Consider the following 17,286-nt stretch of genomic DNA (forward strand, 5'->3'; position numbering starts at 1 on the left):
GGAGCCATGCAATTTTTCAATTCTCCTTTCTGCAGCAAAGCCAAGTGCCGGTTCTGATTTTCATGACGCTCTGCCAACCTCTGGTGAAAAGCCATGTCCTCTTTGGGCAAGGGCATTCTTACACCGAGTGGAGAGCAGCAAGAGTCAGACCAACATATTTCTAATCTGTAGCTGAGAGCAGTCTTAAAGTACACTTAACAGAATACTTAAATCAATCAGGGAGTGCACAAAAATAGGGCAGGCCACAGAATTTAGATAACAGTTTATAAGCTTCAAACTGCTTTATTTCAGGAAGGTATTTAAATAGGGGGGAGCAACAGAGGGTGAAAAAAAATCAGACTTAATTTTATTTCATTCATTTACCTCCAGCAATGGAACCAAGGAAAAACCTGTAGGCAGATTCTGCTATCTGCACGAGAATCGGACGAGACAGTTCACCAGGAGCTTGCTGTGAGTGTAGAATTTAAGCAGAAGATGAAAGGAAAATTATTATTCATTGCAACTGTGTAGTATGAATCAAGTGTATAACACAACTACTGACTAGTGGAAAAAAGTGAGCTGGATGCCACAGAGCATATCTGCAGGATCCAGTCCAACGGATACTCATCACTGTAAGTCAAGATCCACATTTTTATAAACGACCAATTTAAGAAGTGCCTTGCAATTTTCAGCACTTGTAAAACACATCCCAGCCTGGATCTCCTACAGGGTTTGTTTGCAAAGCACTGCCAGGATCTTAGCTGTCCGAAACTGCTTTCTAGAAAGAAGTGTATTACACTCAAGAGAGGAAAACCTACTGGTGATCCCTGGCCTGAAAAGTATCCGGCCGTCCTCGGAGCCAGGGATTTTTCGGCCCTGGCACCAACCTGGTGGAACTCTCCGCCAAATTACATCCGCGCCCTGCGGGACCTAATGCGGTTCCGCAGGGCCTGGAAGGCAGAGATGTTCTGCCAGGCCTACAGTTGAGGACATCAACAGTTTTCCATCTTGCCTGGCTCCCCTTCCCACCCACCCCCCACGGGGTAGGGATAAAACCAACTCATTTTAGGGCCATCTGATATTGTTTTAATTGTTTTTAATATGATCTGAATGTGCTTGTGCAACTGTTGTACACTGCCCTGAGCCTTGTTTCACAGGGGAGGGCAGTCTATAAGCCAAATATATAAATAAATATAATAAATAAGTTTAAAATTTGTATGGAGCAAGTGAGAAATCAAGAAAAAAAATCCTTCCCGTCTCTACTTTATACGCACACATACACACCCCAGACTGCAGAGCCACAGGAAGGCAACTTTGCAGGAACAATAAAAAGCATTCAAATAAGAAGTTTGCTAGTAGAGCTGGGTTTTTTCCCTCCTATGTTCATACACCATGAGCGTTCAAGGCAAAAATAGGCAACAAAAGTAATGAAATTATGCCACTTGGGTTATTGTATAATCATAGTTAATCCCAAGCAAAACATTAGTCAAAGTTAAAGAGGGTGCAGGAAAGGATTGTTCATGAAAACAGAAAGGAAAGTTATTGCCATTTGGACTACTTGCAATAGTGAAAATCAAAGTTTAACACAGGACACAGAAAGAACAATAGCACAAAGAAGGAGAATCCAGGTTTACATATAACATCTCAGAAATAGAGCCTTTCATTTCTACACTGCATAAAATTCTGTTTTACAATCTTTGCTCAGATTTCCAAGCATTATAAGAGCTTCTGGGAGGGATAGGGAGAAGATGGCCCCCTCCCCCAAAAAAGCTTGTGAACTCCTTCTGCTTAAAAGGGGCTCACAAGGAACAGGGCATTCATCAGCTCAAGAGATCTTACTGTTGTATGTGCTACTGATATATGTACCAAGGTGTTTCTGGGACTGACTACACATTATGGGTTCAAACACAAGATTACACCACAAAAAAACATTGACGCGGAGACCTCTCCCCACACAGCATCCTTAAGAGTATAGCTTGGCTTGCCACAAGGACTGTCCACGTTGCAGGGAGAGTCATGCGCCAAGATGGTGCTGCTGCAAGGAGAAGCCACTGCAAACATAATGCTCTGCAGCAGCCTGCGCTCAGTATGTGCCTGGGTTCTTATTGCTTACCTCTTCCTGTAATCCCTGAGGCAGGTTTTGGGAGCGAGCTAATATGAATATATCCTAACAGACTTGCTCTTTAGGCAAGGCTAAAAAATCCTGTAGGGTGATATTGGGCGGGAGGAGGCAGCCAAGTGAGAACGGCCTGGCTCAAGGCCTACTAGACCCAAAAATGTAGCCTGCATCAACTCATTGTGGTCAAACTGGCGTCTCAGCACAGACCCAGAGTGCAGAGAAGGGGGCGGGGGAGAACCCTCTAGCTCTCAACATACAGAACTTGGTTTGACTTAAGTGATACTTTTAGAAAAACAGAACTACACCCAGGTCTGTGTCAGTTTTTGATACATGAAAGAGATCCAGAAAAAAGAGTTTTGGAAAACTGGCCAAGTTTTTTCTCTCTTATCTTTTGCTCCACGTAACAATAGATCATTTTCCATTAAACCATACCAAGATATAAGAGCAAAACAAAAAGGGGTCTTTTACAGATTTGAAATGATCGTGACAGACTAAACAGAACCATCGTTCCATTTCAACACTTTTCTGAAGCCTAGAATGGAATAGATGTTCAGTCCTTTAATGTACTCCCCCCCCCCTTCTGAGCAGACGGCTTTGCAGACTTGGTGCCAAAAAAACGACATCTACAGCAATAAGAGTGAAGTGTGATTTCCCTCATTAAAAGTATTGCAAGGCAGGATCAGGGAGGGTTAAACTTCTTCAGTAAGTGAGCTATATCCTGCTCCCCACCAACACCTTCTTAAAATGACAGTTTTGCACTTTTTTCTTTGTTTACCATTACAATAAGATCAAGCCTGCTTTAAATGGAGGGAGAATAAAAAAAGCAGTCTTTTTTTCCTGGTTAAGTGAAGATATAACTCCCCCCCCCCCCAGAATACGGTTTTTTTACATTTACAACAGCAAAGGAATTAGATGCAACATTAATGCAACAATGGGAGGCCAGTGTAGGCTACTACTTGCTACTGGGGAGGACCACTGCGGGTCACCAAAAGCATAGTTACTCATCATCGGCCAGCCACCCTGCCCACCTCCTCACCTGTCTCTGAGCCTCTGCCAGATTGTAGGGCAATGTTCCCTCTTCCAGAGGAGCAATTCTTTCAATATCAGCTAGGCTCAGGCGCCTGGGGAGAGAAGCCACCACAGAACAGAAACTGACATTAAAAAGATGGGAGAGAAACCCAAATTACCTGCCTTGGTGGGCAATACGCTAGAATCTTTTTTGGGCCCCCACACTGCTTGTTTCATTGTTGTTGTTGTTTTCTACAACAAAGAAAGGGTAATTTTCAACATACCCCCGTGGCTCATATAAATCTGCTAACTGGAACAAGATGTCAACTTCCATGGGTGTAACCTGGCCAAATTTCTGAGCTGCCAGAACAAACTCCTCTGCAACAGAAAAGGGGGGGGGGGAATACAGAAAAAATGAAAAAATGAATCAAACAACACTGTAAATTATCCACAAAAGCCCCAGAATCACTAAAATTTAGTATTAAACCAATAAGCTGCAACAGGAGGGGGAAATATTGCTAATAGTGTGCTTGCTTAAAATATTATATCCTCCATGCAAATAGGTGAAGCAAGTCCGGCTCTACGGCTGAGTTCTAACAGTACAACTGAGAATATGTGACATACGGTATCAATCAGTTGTGGGTCAGAGTGAAGAAAGAAAAAAAAAGGAGAGAAGAGAAGTGGAACTTTTCTTGCAAGTGCGTCCCAGTAGGATACATTAATGGAGGGCTGGCACTGCAGAGGGAGTTCTCTATAAAAGTGGTTAGATAGAGCAGATAACAGCTTGTTGCAAGCTTGTAGATCAGCTTACTGCAATACCAATACAAGTTGATGGAATTTTTCATCTACCCTTGAAGGTCACTTTAATAGGCTGCCAATTTGGCACAAATCCTAGGAAGTTTTTGAACATTTTAAACATCTTTACATTCACTGCTCATTCAAGCCTGCCTTTAGGACTTTTCACTAAAATTAAAAACAAAGCAAAAGATCCCTAAAACCTAAGTAGAGAGACAAGAAAGGCAGAAAAATAATACAGGCCCTCAATAGGTTTGGAGGGTCTGTTTTCTGAGGCTAACCTTGATAGCTCAGAGGAGGAGGAAGGGAAGCAGAAACTTTCTAGAAATAGCTCCCAACATTTCAACTAACCTTTAGTGACTTCCACATATTTTCTATTTCCAGACAGTGTGCTATAGATTTTTCTAATGAGTTCCATGTTATTAAGAAGGGTATTAAATCCATTAAAATAGGAAAAGCTGACTTGATGAGAAGTGGTACCTCCAGCAGCCTAAAACAGAGAACGAAATGGGGAAAGCAGGATGAGAAAGAGAAGACCTTAGACAGTTTTCTTGCAACATCAGGGAACTTGAATAAAATATCTGAGCAGGGGAAGACTTTGGGAATACTGTTAGATTTTTTTAAAAAAAGACAGCAATGGAAATAGCAAGGGATTTTTAAAATGCAAAACAAAAAAGCTTATAATAGATTCTTAAGTTACTGGAGCTAATCATGACCAGCATTGCAAGCTGCTTCCCCCATCCAGCGAAACCTAAACAAACACATATGCAGGATTATAACAACATGGCCAGTGGTAATTTACAGAGTTCAAGTTTCAATCCTGTTTCAGTTGGAAAATGTTTTATAAGTTGCTTTACTTCTTCTAATGAGCAAATCTCAAAGGCTTAAAAATGTGAAGTATATTAATGTCTTGGAGGGGGGAATCAACAAAATCAAATCACAGCACAGAAAAGGGGGCAGCTTTATTATTTAAATGCAGAAAAAATATCACATCACCTACAGCCAGCAGTAAAACTCTCTCACAGGCTACTCAGACTTTGCTTTTATGATCAGTTCACTGAGATAAGAGTTTTGATCATCTTCAAAACGCATCAATAATATTATTTCAAATAAAAGCAAAGAGCTATTGTGAACAAATCTTCCCAGTTCCCACTAGAAACCCAAGTGACTAAATATGGGAGGATGCAATTAAGGGATGTAAAACTTTAAAAATGTAAATGATTAAATGCTAAGGAATTGTTCACCATTGATATACTGCTATAAATGTTTTTCAGGGCTTGGAAAACTATAAATGATTTCCTGCACATTCCAGGATCATTTATGCCTGCAGAACATCTATTTTTCCAACGCTGCCCTTACTGTTAGTTACACACAAGATTAAGACCGAAGTACATTAACACGTTAATGTTTCGTAATAAAAAGCAGTAGTGGAGCTGGTAAAAAGTAAGAATATTTATGTGGGCTGGAGAGAATTGGTTTTTGATAGTCTGAATGGTTGCTTTATTAAAGTTAAATTTATATACCATGGTTTGATTAACTGACTTTGAGACATGGTATGTTTGGAGACTGGAGTGCTGAACTGGTATTCAAAACCATGGTTTGCATTTGGCTTATTAATCATGATTTACAATGGCTTCTGAATACAAAAAAATCTCACTTTGTTCAATAGCAGTGCCCCTTTGTGTCTCCCTGCATAGAGAGAGGGAGGCACATACTAACAAGTTGGCATGGTGGCCAGGAGCGCCTTCTGTCAGCTGCATCTGATTAGCCAACTTTCTCATTACCTGGACTGAGTTGATCTGGCCAAGCTGACCCATGCTTCTGTAACCTCACTGTTGGATTACTGCAACATGCTCTACACGGGGCTGCCCTTGAAGACAACCTAGAAATGACAACTGGTCCAGAATACAGCAGCCCAACTACTCTCAGGGGCTAGCGGCTGGGAACATATGTCACCCATTTTGAAACAGCTTCATTGGCTCCCAGGCTGTTTCCAAGTTCAGTTCAAGGTCCTTTATAGCCCTTTGTGACCTGAGCCTGGACCTCTTCCGTCATGGCTCTGGATCTGTGGAATGGGCTCCCTGAAGAGGTGACAGGAGTGCTCCCCTGGAGATCTTTAGGAGGTGCTGCAAGGCCTGCCTGTTTGCCAGGAGTTTTGAATGCCAGGCATCTTTTAAGGGGGGAGGGGAGATGGATTTGGGGCTTGTTATTTTATCTTTAGTTTTAGCTGAGGATGTTTTAGCTATTTTTGTAGGCTGCCTCGAACCAAAAAGAAAGGTGGGATAAAAATGTTTTAATACATAAATGATAAATAAATAAAATATGGCAGACAAGTAGCAAGGGAATCTGGTGTTCCCTACTATCCCAGCAAAGACAAAAAACCCAAAGGGGTCTGCTATTTTTCCTTTGAAGCATCAGTCTAGGTTATGGAGAACATCATCAACATCATACCTGTAAGAAGTAGAGCTCAGTGTTTGTTAGTATTACTATCCCATATTCTGATTAACAGCAGTGTAAGCAAAGCAATTTTCTATCAAGTTCATATATAGGAACATGTGAGTCAAGAAAAATTGGACGATGGATAGTCTGTATTACAGGTATGTTAGCAAGTAGTTGCTATGCTACTAGTCCTAAGCGGTTTGACACTACTGAAGCTAACACAGTGATCCATTTGACTTAACAATAGCCACTACAGAATGTGACTCAGGACCTGATCTCTGTGAGAAAAGAAAATAATAAATATTTAAAAACTGAAAATAGATACCAAAGAAACTGAAGTTCATTGCTCTGAAATACACAAATTAAGTTTGTATATGTTTCCCTCACATAATTTATTCTACTCCCAAAGCTAAAGATATCAAAATAATTGATATACATGATACAGACAGATGCTAATTTGCACTCCAATCCTAGGCAGAATTACGCCCTTCTAAATCCATTGATGTCAATGGGCTTAGAAGGGTGTAACTCCGTTTAGGATTGCACTGAGTAGCTTACAGAGGGTGCCCCTCAGATATCAACTACATCTGATGCATTCCACAATTCCTCCACATCAGTGCTGTGTAGTGTACATACTATTAACTTTTATGTTACAACAGCGTAGCTATCCAGTCTGCATCAAAAGATGCCATTATTACATAACAATAAGCACCAAGTAGATTCCTTTGGTCGTCATTCTGCCGTTTGCCACTATCCTTTTTTCATAACCAAGGAGATGTATGCACTGACTCATGTGATCATTACACACAATTTCTCAGATGCATGCCATAGATTGACATGCATACAACTATCGGTCTATTTCACACAGCTATACACCAGGAACCTGGAAGTTTGCCATTATCATTCCATATGAAACTGACATAGATCTAGTCATTTAGAAATAAAAGGTTCCATGAATGTTAAGGGGTCATGGGTCACAGTGGTGCCTAGGGACTGAGCACATGCATTGTAAATGTATAGAGATTGTACTTCTTTTTAAAAATGCAGAAATGCACTGAAAAAAACAAAATGAAGATCAAGAATATAAAATGGCATAGAATTTAGGCATTCAGATTCTTAGGTTTATATTAAACTGGAGATATAAACATGGAATAACCTATATAAAGGGATCAATATTGCTTTTCCAGTATTGGATTCCAGGAAAATTTGGGGGAAGCAGGTAATGGAAAGAGAGGGAAAAAGCAATATCTAAGCTTTGGGACCCTTTCTGAAACTTGCTATGAAACTAATAAACTAGTAGGAGATCTGGGAAAGCAAACAGCATGCCAGCAATCATTTAAGTATTTTTAAAAATGCAAGCATCAAACATAAACAGATTGTACATCTATGCTAGAGCTATAGGAGGCCATGCAAACAGTGGGTTAAATTATGTAAAAACATGCAAAGTAAATGTGAGCCTTCAGCTCACTCTCCATTTCCAAAGTGGTCTTTGGTGCTGAACAAGTTGCCATCTTCTGTGTAAGCAGAATGTTAGCCTTATGGAAAACAAGACTTTCCATGCATAACTGCCCAAACATGGAATAGTAGCTTGTTGAAGCAACATGAAAAAATTACCCTGATAGTGCAACAGGTCATCTGATGCAGCTCAAGGTCACTGGCTACTATTCTGAGCCTGAGAAGATAATTTCCCGATGGTTCTGAAGAGCAATGCCTTGTCTAAATGGATTTATCATGTACAAGTGTAACTGTTTTCTCTTGCATCCAACACCTGGGTTACAGGTACTAGCAAAAAACAAAACACAAAGAAAAATTACTTCTGAGTTTATGAAACAAAGTGTGAGTCTAGTGGCACCTTTAAGACCAACAAAGTTTAATTCTGTGTATAAGCTTATAAGTACGCCTCGTGCACATGACAACCCCCCATTCACTCAACATGTGGGGAGGGAGAACCCGAGCAAGCATGCTGGCCCCACTCCCTGCCTTTGCAGGAGTGCCTGGTCATCTGCAGGGGCAACAGTGTGGAGGAAGTTGTTGTGATCAGTGACATTCCAAAGCCAGTCACTCATCAGGAAGAGGGAGAATGTCCGCAGCCACTTCCTTTGTGCAGTCACCCCTGCAGATGACCATGTGCTTGCTCCAACTCTCCCTCCCTGCACATTCAGTGAATGCACAGGGCTGTCGCATGCACCAGGCTTCTGTGTGTCCTTATCGCAGTGTGACCCCAATAATGATGATGGTCTTTATGCATAGCCATAAATAACAAACAACTTACAGCTACTAGACATTCTTCAACAAAAGGTGTCAACATGTGAGGCCGGATGGTGACCATAATGTCTCTGAAATCAATGGCAGTGACTCTTCCAGCTTGAGCATTATCTCGCTGTACAAATGCTTGTTTTGCATGTTCCAACTGAATTTCCTGTAAATGTAAAATGGAATGGTTAAATAAGGGGTATCGCTCATGCTGCCATACATATCACATAGCAAGCCAGAATGTGACTGTTTCTATAACAGATCCACTAGTTTAACTTTCAGATTCCGAATTCTGTGGAAGTTCTGTAATCCCTACTGTAGATCTGTAGCTCATCTCCCAAATAAAGATTTCCAAAGCTCCTTGAAGCTCTGGGAAGCCTCAATAACTACGTAAATGTGTTGTGTAAAAATATTCTCAACTTGAGGTCATCACATCCTACCAGAAACCACTTCCAGTAGGTTAATTCTCATGTAACTGTGCTTACAGAGCAATTCTAAACAGGTCTATTCAGAATGCTACTCTACTCAATGGTGCTTGATCCCAGGAAGGGATGTGCAGTTACAATCACAGTGCCTATAGTAGACAAAGACAAAAAAATACATTTTAACAATATTGTCAATTAAATTCTATAAATCTTCCAATTCAAATACACAGAGCGCAAAAGATGCATTTCCTAAGCTATCTACTTGCATATATTAAGCAGGAGATTTCAACATCATTAAGGAAACAAATATAATCCTTTTACAGAAAAAGGCAGCACTGGAAAGTACTAAACAAATAATTACTAAAAAAAATCGCAAGATCTCTGTCAAAATATTCCAGGTCAGAGCAATGCTCCCTCTAAGCTGCAGAGTCTTGTGAGCTACTGGTATTAAACTTCTGAGTGAGTGATTTGGCTACTGCATAAATTAGTTTGTTCTGGAGCCATCCTTCCTGAGCTAAGACAAAAATGTGTGAGCTGGAGGCTAAAAAACTGTGAGCTAGCTCACACTAACTCAGCTTAGAGGGAACACTCGGTCAGAATATGATCTGGCAAAGTTTGGCACTTTTTCAGGCTCAAAGCTGTGATTTACAAGAATTAAACACATGCTTAATTTTTCACGGAAATTATTAGGTCTTCGCTTTATTTTAGCTGGATCATGGGTGTACCTTTTTTAAAAGAAGCAACATTAAAAATGCCTACTAGAGAAGCACTTATGCAGCTGAAAAGTAAGAGTACACTATAAGGTTTCTGGATTCAGCAAGGTGTGGGTTAAAGAGCTCTGTAAGAAAAAACAACTTCAGTTGCTTCTCAATGCAAAACAAATGGCCCACCAAACTTTCCTTTGGATTAGAGGTGGCATAATCCTTCAACATAACTTTAAAAACAGCCTCATTCCTTGAAGCTGGGAGTCTGAATTCCTAAAAGCCACAATAAGTGTTTATACAAAATTAATTTGCAGTTGATAACAGGATCTCTGGCACCAGAACTTTAATGAAAGGATTTCCCAACTTGATTTTAACTCCTTTCCCCAGTCCCTCCACTTTCCTGTTACAGCTCATAATGTCATTTTTATTTTCCAGGTATGCAGAGATTATGTTCACGTACAATTGATATTTCCAATTGGTCAACACTTGTTTTATGCAGGCCAGTCCTTCCCACCCGCTGCATATTGTGAGGTCCCACTGACATGTATTATTACCTCATCAACCAGCATACCAGAGCGGAATAAAAAGCTCAGTTACATTTGAAGTCACTTAATAAAGCCATAAAATGAGCACATGTAAAACATAATGTGAAAAACTGATGTTAAACCTCAGGCAGAGATTTTGAGCTTTGAGACAGTCTCTTACTTCAGCCCCATTTACAATAGTGGGATCCTGTCTCTTGAAGAAAGGCTTGTAGTTGTACAGTGTTCTACATGGCAGTTTGTATCAACAAAAATGCTTGCTTGTGCATGAATCTGCCTTAATCTGTCACATCAAAATTGGCTTTTTAATCTATAATATTTGCAGTCTTGTTCCAAAGAGTTCATCATGGTGTTTGTCTTGTTTTACTATCAAAATTATTTCTAGAACAACTTTAAAAAGTAGCAGAACAACCACACTTGAGAGGCAACAAGCTATACAAACTACTTAAAAACACACACACATACACACAAACCTCACACAGCAAACGGAGCTGTGTTTGCGAGATAATATTTAAAGGACATTGTGGTGTCCCATCTGGTACAAATTAAGAGAAATATAGAAAGCATTCACACACACTGAGGCAACTGTTTGTGCCCTGTGATCTCCTGCTGTCTTAAGGTCCAAGGTCTAGACACTAGAACAAGGTGACTGACACGAGTACACAGAAAGCATCAAAAGAAGAGGGTTAAATGCCAGCGCTATCTTAATTCAAAGCAAGATTCCTTAAAGATGTGAACAGTAACACTGAATGCCAGATTAAGGGCGGTTTGGGAGAGAATCACCCATGATAAAGTTGTTCCAAACTGTTGCCTGCCTGGAATTCCAGATCTATGGGGGCTGGCTGCGATTGCATTTGGCTCTAAAGAGCTCACCCTTCAAGCCTTGCAGGTGCATTGTGGATGTTTTGGCACTAGACAAATTTCTATTACGATGGGCTGGCTGGGTGCAGAAGGGCCTATTTCGCTACAGGGAAATCCTGGAGATCAGCAGAATTCATTTCTGTGAGCTCTGCGTGGATCCTTTTCATGAGATCCCTGTTGGATAAAGCAGGGGTGCCTGAGATGCTGCAGGACTTTGCCCCATAGAACTTAATGACAGCCGCCAAGAATCAAGAATCTGCTGGCCTAGGCCCTGTCCCTTCATTCTGCATAGCCCCATTCTAGGTTCAGGTCATGCAATAGACCCTTGGGAACTGGATTTTTGAATGTCTAGTTGAGAGAGGGTATGAAAGTTCTATGATTCAACATTGGCTTTTGAAACATTCTCTGCAGTTGATACCAATCCCAGGCTGTTTCTTCCATTCTAGATGTGAACATGATCTGGTCTCACAAGCCTACCTGTTGAATTCCCTAGAGAGAGAGAGGAAAAAACAGCTCTTGGAGAGGTACAATTCCGTTCTGAATTCCAATATCTTCAGTAGAACAAAGTTAGTGAGTTCTAGAAGAGATGTGCCAGTAAGGGCTGGAAAATCTATCTTTAACTGGCTTTTTTTTATGCCACCATCACAGCAGATTTATAGCGACCCCTCATTGGGTTTTCAAGGCAAGAGATGTTCAGAGGTGGTTTGCCACTCTCTGCCTCCGAGTCACGACCCTGGTATTCCTTGGAGGTCTCCCATCCAAGAACTAACCAGGGCTGACCAGGCCCGTAGCTACAGTTGGGCATCCTGGGGCCCACCCACCCGGGGCCCACCCACCCCAACTTACTGTCAATGCCCCCCCACTTCTCATCCAGCCCAGGCCTCCCAACTTCCATTTTTTAATTTTATTTGTGGTGTTTTCTGGGGGGGGGTCTGTGCAGGATGCCCCCTGACTTGTTTAAAGACCCCCTGACTTAAAAAATCCTGGCTACAGGCCTGGGGCTGACCCTACTTAGCTTCTGAGATTGGGCTAGCCTGGGCCATCCAAGTGAGGGCTGACTCAAATGTCTGTAGCTCCTCCTCACAGTCCCTTCATGGCAATCAGTATGTACCACTGCCACCCACTAAAAACAATATCTATCATTGCTCCCACTCTCTGCAACAGGCTTCCTGGGACTTTGGAAAACTGTGCCCCTGACCAGCCTCCCAGAAGACTTGGAAGCCTGAGCTATTTGAAAGGGCTTTTCTCGAGCTGACTGGATTTGTTCGGCAAGGAAATGATTTCTTATTTTAACTGAAGGATCCTGTATTATGTATTACAGTCTAGTTGTTGTGGACTAATGTTTTGGCCTTTTATATTTTAGAGTTTCTGGCTTGTTGCCAAATTGGATTTTAGTGAGTATGTTGGTGTGTATTGCTGTAAACCAGTCTAAACTTCAGAAGGGTAGGGTATAATTTTTTTAAACCAAACAACGAACAACAGTATCTCAGCTCAGATACTTAAGGGTTCATCACTGGCAACTTTGGCTGAGGCTTTATATTTAAACAAGAGACCACAAACACCTAATGTATACACTAAATACAAACTACTCCTCTGAGGGCGCACCCTGAGCAACAGTTTTCCATGTGCTTTGCCAAACTCTTACCAGTTTTTTTTGTTGGTTTTTTTTGCATCAGCTGCCGCCCATACACAGCATATATAAGTTAAGAGTAGGGTATGGTATGATGTAGCAGAAATTTTACAAATCCCTCAAGCCTTCTGATTTAAAATGTGGTTGCCTTCCCTAGACTGTAAAATAAGCTGAGAACACAGTACAGCATCAGAATCTTATTCTGTTTGGACTGCATGTCTGGGCACAGAGGAATCAGAGTTTTGCATGTCTCCCATGCAACTTTTTGGTGTTTTTTTTATTGGACTTTGGAGGATTTAAAACATGCCTATTTAGCTGTGTTGGCAGTGGCTTACAGATACAAGAGCCCCATTATAAAGAACAAATTTTGAAATGTAGCGATACTCATACAAAAGCAGTATCTATTCTCAGCAATTTGAAACAGTTTTATCATATAAACTGGTTACTTTGAGACAGCAAACCCTGAGCAGTTTCTGATTTATTTACATGCTTGCAAGAGTGAAGGATCGCCTGAAGAGAGCTAAAAGAGGTAGCAATCATTCTTCGTCTCCCTCTGACTTCAGACTGAACCTTATGGCTTCAAGCTGGGATCTAACCTAGCAAGTTACCAGGGTCTGTGTCTCAAAGCCCTCTCCAGACACAAAAAGGAATAAGAGCTGTCCATCATTAGACCCTGTGATTGGCTGACAGTGCAGAGACTCAGACTAGTCAGACCTGGTATAAATATTCAGCTCCCAGACTTCTGTCATTGGCTTCACTTCAAGCTATAGCTCAAGCCTACAGACTTCAGTGCATGGGAATTCAAGATCTGAATTCAGGCACAGCCATCCATGGCTTCTGTGTGGCCATGACATTCTTGTCTCCCAGTGAAAGAGTGCCATTTGAGTTGCATGAAGTTCACATGGTCATAGAATAAGCCAGTGGCCTATGAATGCCTCACAGTAGCAAGCAAGCACTAGGACTGTAACGTGCTGTAAACAAGCCCTCGATTTCTGAGGTGTGCAGTGCAACATCACTGTTTTGCTGGCCATAAAGCCCCATTCCACCCAGCCACTCTTCATGGGAGCAAAAACCTATCATATTTTTATTCCACCTTCCTCCAAGGACCTCATGGCAGCATGCATATCTCTGCCCACCTCCACTGTATTTCTCAACAACCCTGAAATGTAGGTTAGGTGTGCCTGACCCAGGATCATCTGATGAGCTTCATGGCTGAGGAAGGATTTGAACCCAGGTTTTTCCAGTCCAATACTGTAAAGATTACAGGATACTGGCTCTAGAAACTTCATCATCATCATCATCATCATCATCATCATCATCATCATCATCATCATCATCATCATCTTCAATTTATATCCCGCCTTGCCGGGCGAACTGGCTCTTCTGGAGAACACAACAAGGAGATTTGAACGTTGGCACAGTATACCCATTTGAATGATGCTTTTGGATAAGATAGTTCTAAAGAATTGCAGTACCGGTCAGTAGGAAGTTCCTGCACTGGCCACTAGGCAGCTGGATGGGAGAGATCTGTAATCCTAGAATGGAGTCATGAATCTGTAATAGCCACTCCTTGTCGCAGTCTAGAATGCACTGAAATTTCCTTAAGTTTCCAAAGAAGCCAGAAGGGCTAGGTGTGAAGTTAACCAAAGTTGGCATAAAATGACAGTCATTAAGACAAGAGAATATGATTATACTATACCAGACATCCAACATCCTCTTCAGACAAAGAGTTAATTAGGCTCTACTCCACCAAGTCAATTTGAAGCATTTGTCCTAGTAGTATTATCTTAATTATTCCTCATCAAAATGATAACGCTTCCTACTGTGAACTAACATCCTCATGTAAACAAAATTACTGACTGCCTGGTCCTGAAATATGATCCTTTGTCAAAACTCTCTTGTGTAAAGACTCTTACACAGCACATCCAATGGAAACACCACAGAAGCACTCCTCCTGTTTTGTGTCTCTGCCTTCGGAGATTTTAGAAGTACTTCTACTGAGAATGTCTTACATTTAAAATAGACTGCACGCCATATTTGTATCCAAGGTTGTACTAAATAAACACAAAACATTACATTACAACTATAAATACTGAATATAATCAAAATATATAGGAGGGGTGGGTGAAATATGATGGTGGGCAGGACCTTCGCAGCAAAAGAATTTTGTGTTCTCTTTTTCTTTCACACCCACAAAGCTTCCCATTCTGCGAAGCTCCTAAAATGCCCAAGTTGTTTACAGCTGTGTTGGTCCAAAAGTAAAATCCAGAAAGCCAAGAATACAATGCATGTAATACCTTTATTATATAAAACTTATTTTTAATAATGGAATACCATGTAAGATCTTTATTTATTGGGTGTGAGCTAAAAAGGGTATTGCATGGATTGTGTTCTTGAATTTTTGAACCATACTCACTTGCTAACAGTTGCTTATAAGCCACAGATCAGTTCTGTTAGATGAACATGTTTTTTAAGATCTTTGTGGCAGAAGGAATAGACTGCTAAGGTTCCTAATGATATTTCTAGAATAAATCCACATTTTTCTAAAATGCATCTCATTTGGTGAGAGCTCAAAATATCCTTTCATACACTGGTTTACAAATATCCAACAGATGAACCTGATGACTACAAAAAAATTCCACTGCCTTTGAGTGTCTTCAGCACCAGCTCCACCAAACCACACTTAAAAGATGTTGACTGGATCCTTCTCAAATATATTTAGCTGCCTTTGTAGCCCTGATGAGGACAGAAAGGCTGGGTATGCATTTTGTAAATAAATACTATACTTATGCAGCTTTCATTGCTAAAAATAATAATTGCTTCTGCAGCAATTTCACTACTAGCCAATCAATCCGACAGGCCTGACTGTAGAAATACAGCAATCTAAAAACACAAGTTAGTGCACAATGCAATAAATTGACTATTTTAAAGTTAAACAATTTTATCTTTTTTGCTGTGTTTAGTCAGACAAAATATTTATTATCAAAACTCACCAGCAAAAACTGGGTGAACTCTGCATACGTCAGGCGTCTTTTCCGATCTCTTCCAAAATGGAGCTGCACAAATTCCGAATTCCAGTTAAAGGGAATATGCTGGTGAATTGTCGTCTGGCCAAAAACCTGCTTAACGTCCTCTGGGGTTGGAGTGGGAGAAGAGATGAAGAGAAGATTATGAAGGCAGATATGAAGCAAGAACTTGGTATCAATTATTCTAGGAGAGTGTTCTACATTCAGACATTTTTATTTAAACAAAGAATTGGCAACTTAATCCTAGCTCACAGTTCAGATGATTTGTTAAACCCAGTCACATGCCATTACATTGGACCTGCAGTGTTAATTTGGCTGGAAACGAGACATAAAACTGTGACATCTGTCCCAAATCTTGGCTGTGTCCACCCACAGATCCACTTATTCCATTATATGGAATTTTCATTTTCACATCTTATTTCCCCCCAAATAACTGTGCAACAATAATCTGCAGACCTCACCGCAGATTTTCAGAATGGAATATTAAGTGGGGGTTGTTTTTAGGCCCTTTAACTGAAGTTTAGGATTTTGTTGCCCTGACCTGGATAGGCCAGGCTAGCTGGATCTTGTCAGATCTTGGAGGCTCAGGATCGGCCATGGCAAGTATTTGGATGGGAGACTTCCAAGGAATACCAGGGTCATGACGTGGAGCCAGGCAATGCCAATCCACCTCTGAAAGTCTCTTACCTTGCCGCACGCCATAGTCAGCTGTGACTTAATGGCAAAAAACAACAGGGATTTGTTGAGCTGCATTGTGGAGAGTGTTGACTTAAATGCTGTTTTGGGGGTTTTATTTGATTTTCAATTTTCACTTTTTATTGTGTTTGGCTCTGTTTTTATAAACTGCCCCAGGGCCCAGTTTTGGGAGAAAAGTGGTATATTTGGAGATATATTTTCAAATGTTATAGAACACTGCAACACTCCCAGTAGCTGTAATACAGAGAGCCACAAGGTAACACCTATTCATTACATTTTTAATTAGCCCCTCCTCACATGAACTCAGGATGGCATACATAGCTCTCTGTACCACATGACACACAAGACTTTTTAACTAGATGAAACCTGGATGTGCAAATTATGCCTTGCCAGCATTGTTCCAAGCATGGAATGATTCACACACCTTTCCCTTGCAAGCATGTATTGATTGCTACTGAAATTTTTTTTTGCCCTTTTAAATGTCTGAAAATGGCGGTCTGCAGCACTGGTTAAATCAAATATACAAATCACTGCTTCCATGAATCGTTTAGCACATTATTCCTAAGAATTATAATGCATGAATTTTCTGAAACGATGTTCTAAGTGAATATTTTAAAGTTAGGTTTCCTGACAGTGTACATATTGAATCGCATAGTGGTGCTCTCACTGCAGAAAATCACCTATGGCCCCGGTCACATGGAGCATTAGCCACGCTAGGGGGACAGAAGATAGGCGGATTTTCTGGGCGCGATCTCACCGCCACATCTGGGAAGCGTAGAGCTCCCGTGGCTCACCCGAGGCTTCCTCAT

At 41.0% G+C, this 17,286-nt stretch overlaps 1 protein-coding gene across 1 annotated transcript in view; it reads right to left on the reverse strand.

The window, feature by feature from the left end:
* SLC25A13 (solute carrier family 25 (aspartate/glutamate carrier), member 13) overlaps positions 1–17,286 on the reverse strand; it is a 148,801-nt gene that overhangs the window by 49,515 nt on the left and 82,000 nt on the right. Inside the window, exons 5-10 of the mRNA XM_015410953.1 lie at positions 15,749–15,888; positions 8,613–8,759; positions 4,253–4,391; positions 3,391–3,484; positions 3,135–3,219; positions 364–448 (exon numbers count right to left, since the gene is read on the reverse strand). Coding sequence (XP_015266439.1) covers positions 364–448; positions 3,135–3,219; positions 3,391–3,484; positions 4,253–4,391; positions 8,613–8,759; positions 15,749–15,888 — 690 coding nt within the window. The remainder of the gene's footprint in view (positions 1–363; positions 449–3,134; positions 3,220–3,390; positions 3,485–4,252; positions 4,392–8,612; positions 8,760–15,748; positions 15,889–17,286) is intronic.

Source organism: Gekko japonicus, unplaced genomic scaffold (assembly GCF_001447785.1).
Source record: "Gekko japonicus isolate JY-2015 unplaced genomic scaffold, Gekko_japonicus_V1.1 scaffold231, whole genome shotgun sequence".
In the NCBI taxonomy this organism is placed as follows: Eukaryota; Metazoa; Chordata; class Lepidosauria; order Squamata; family Gekkonidae; genus Gekko; species Gekko japonicus.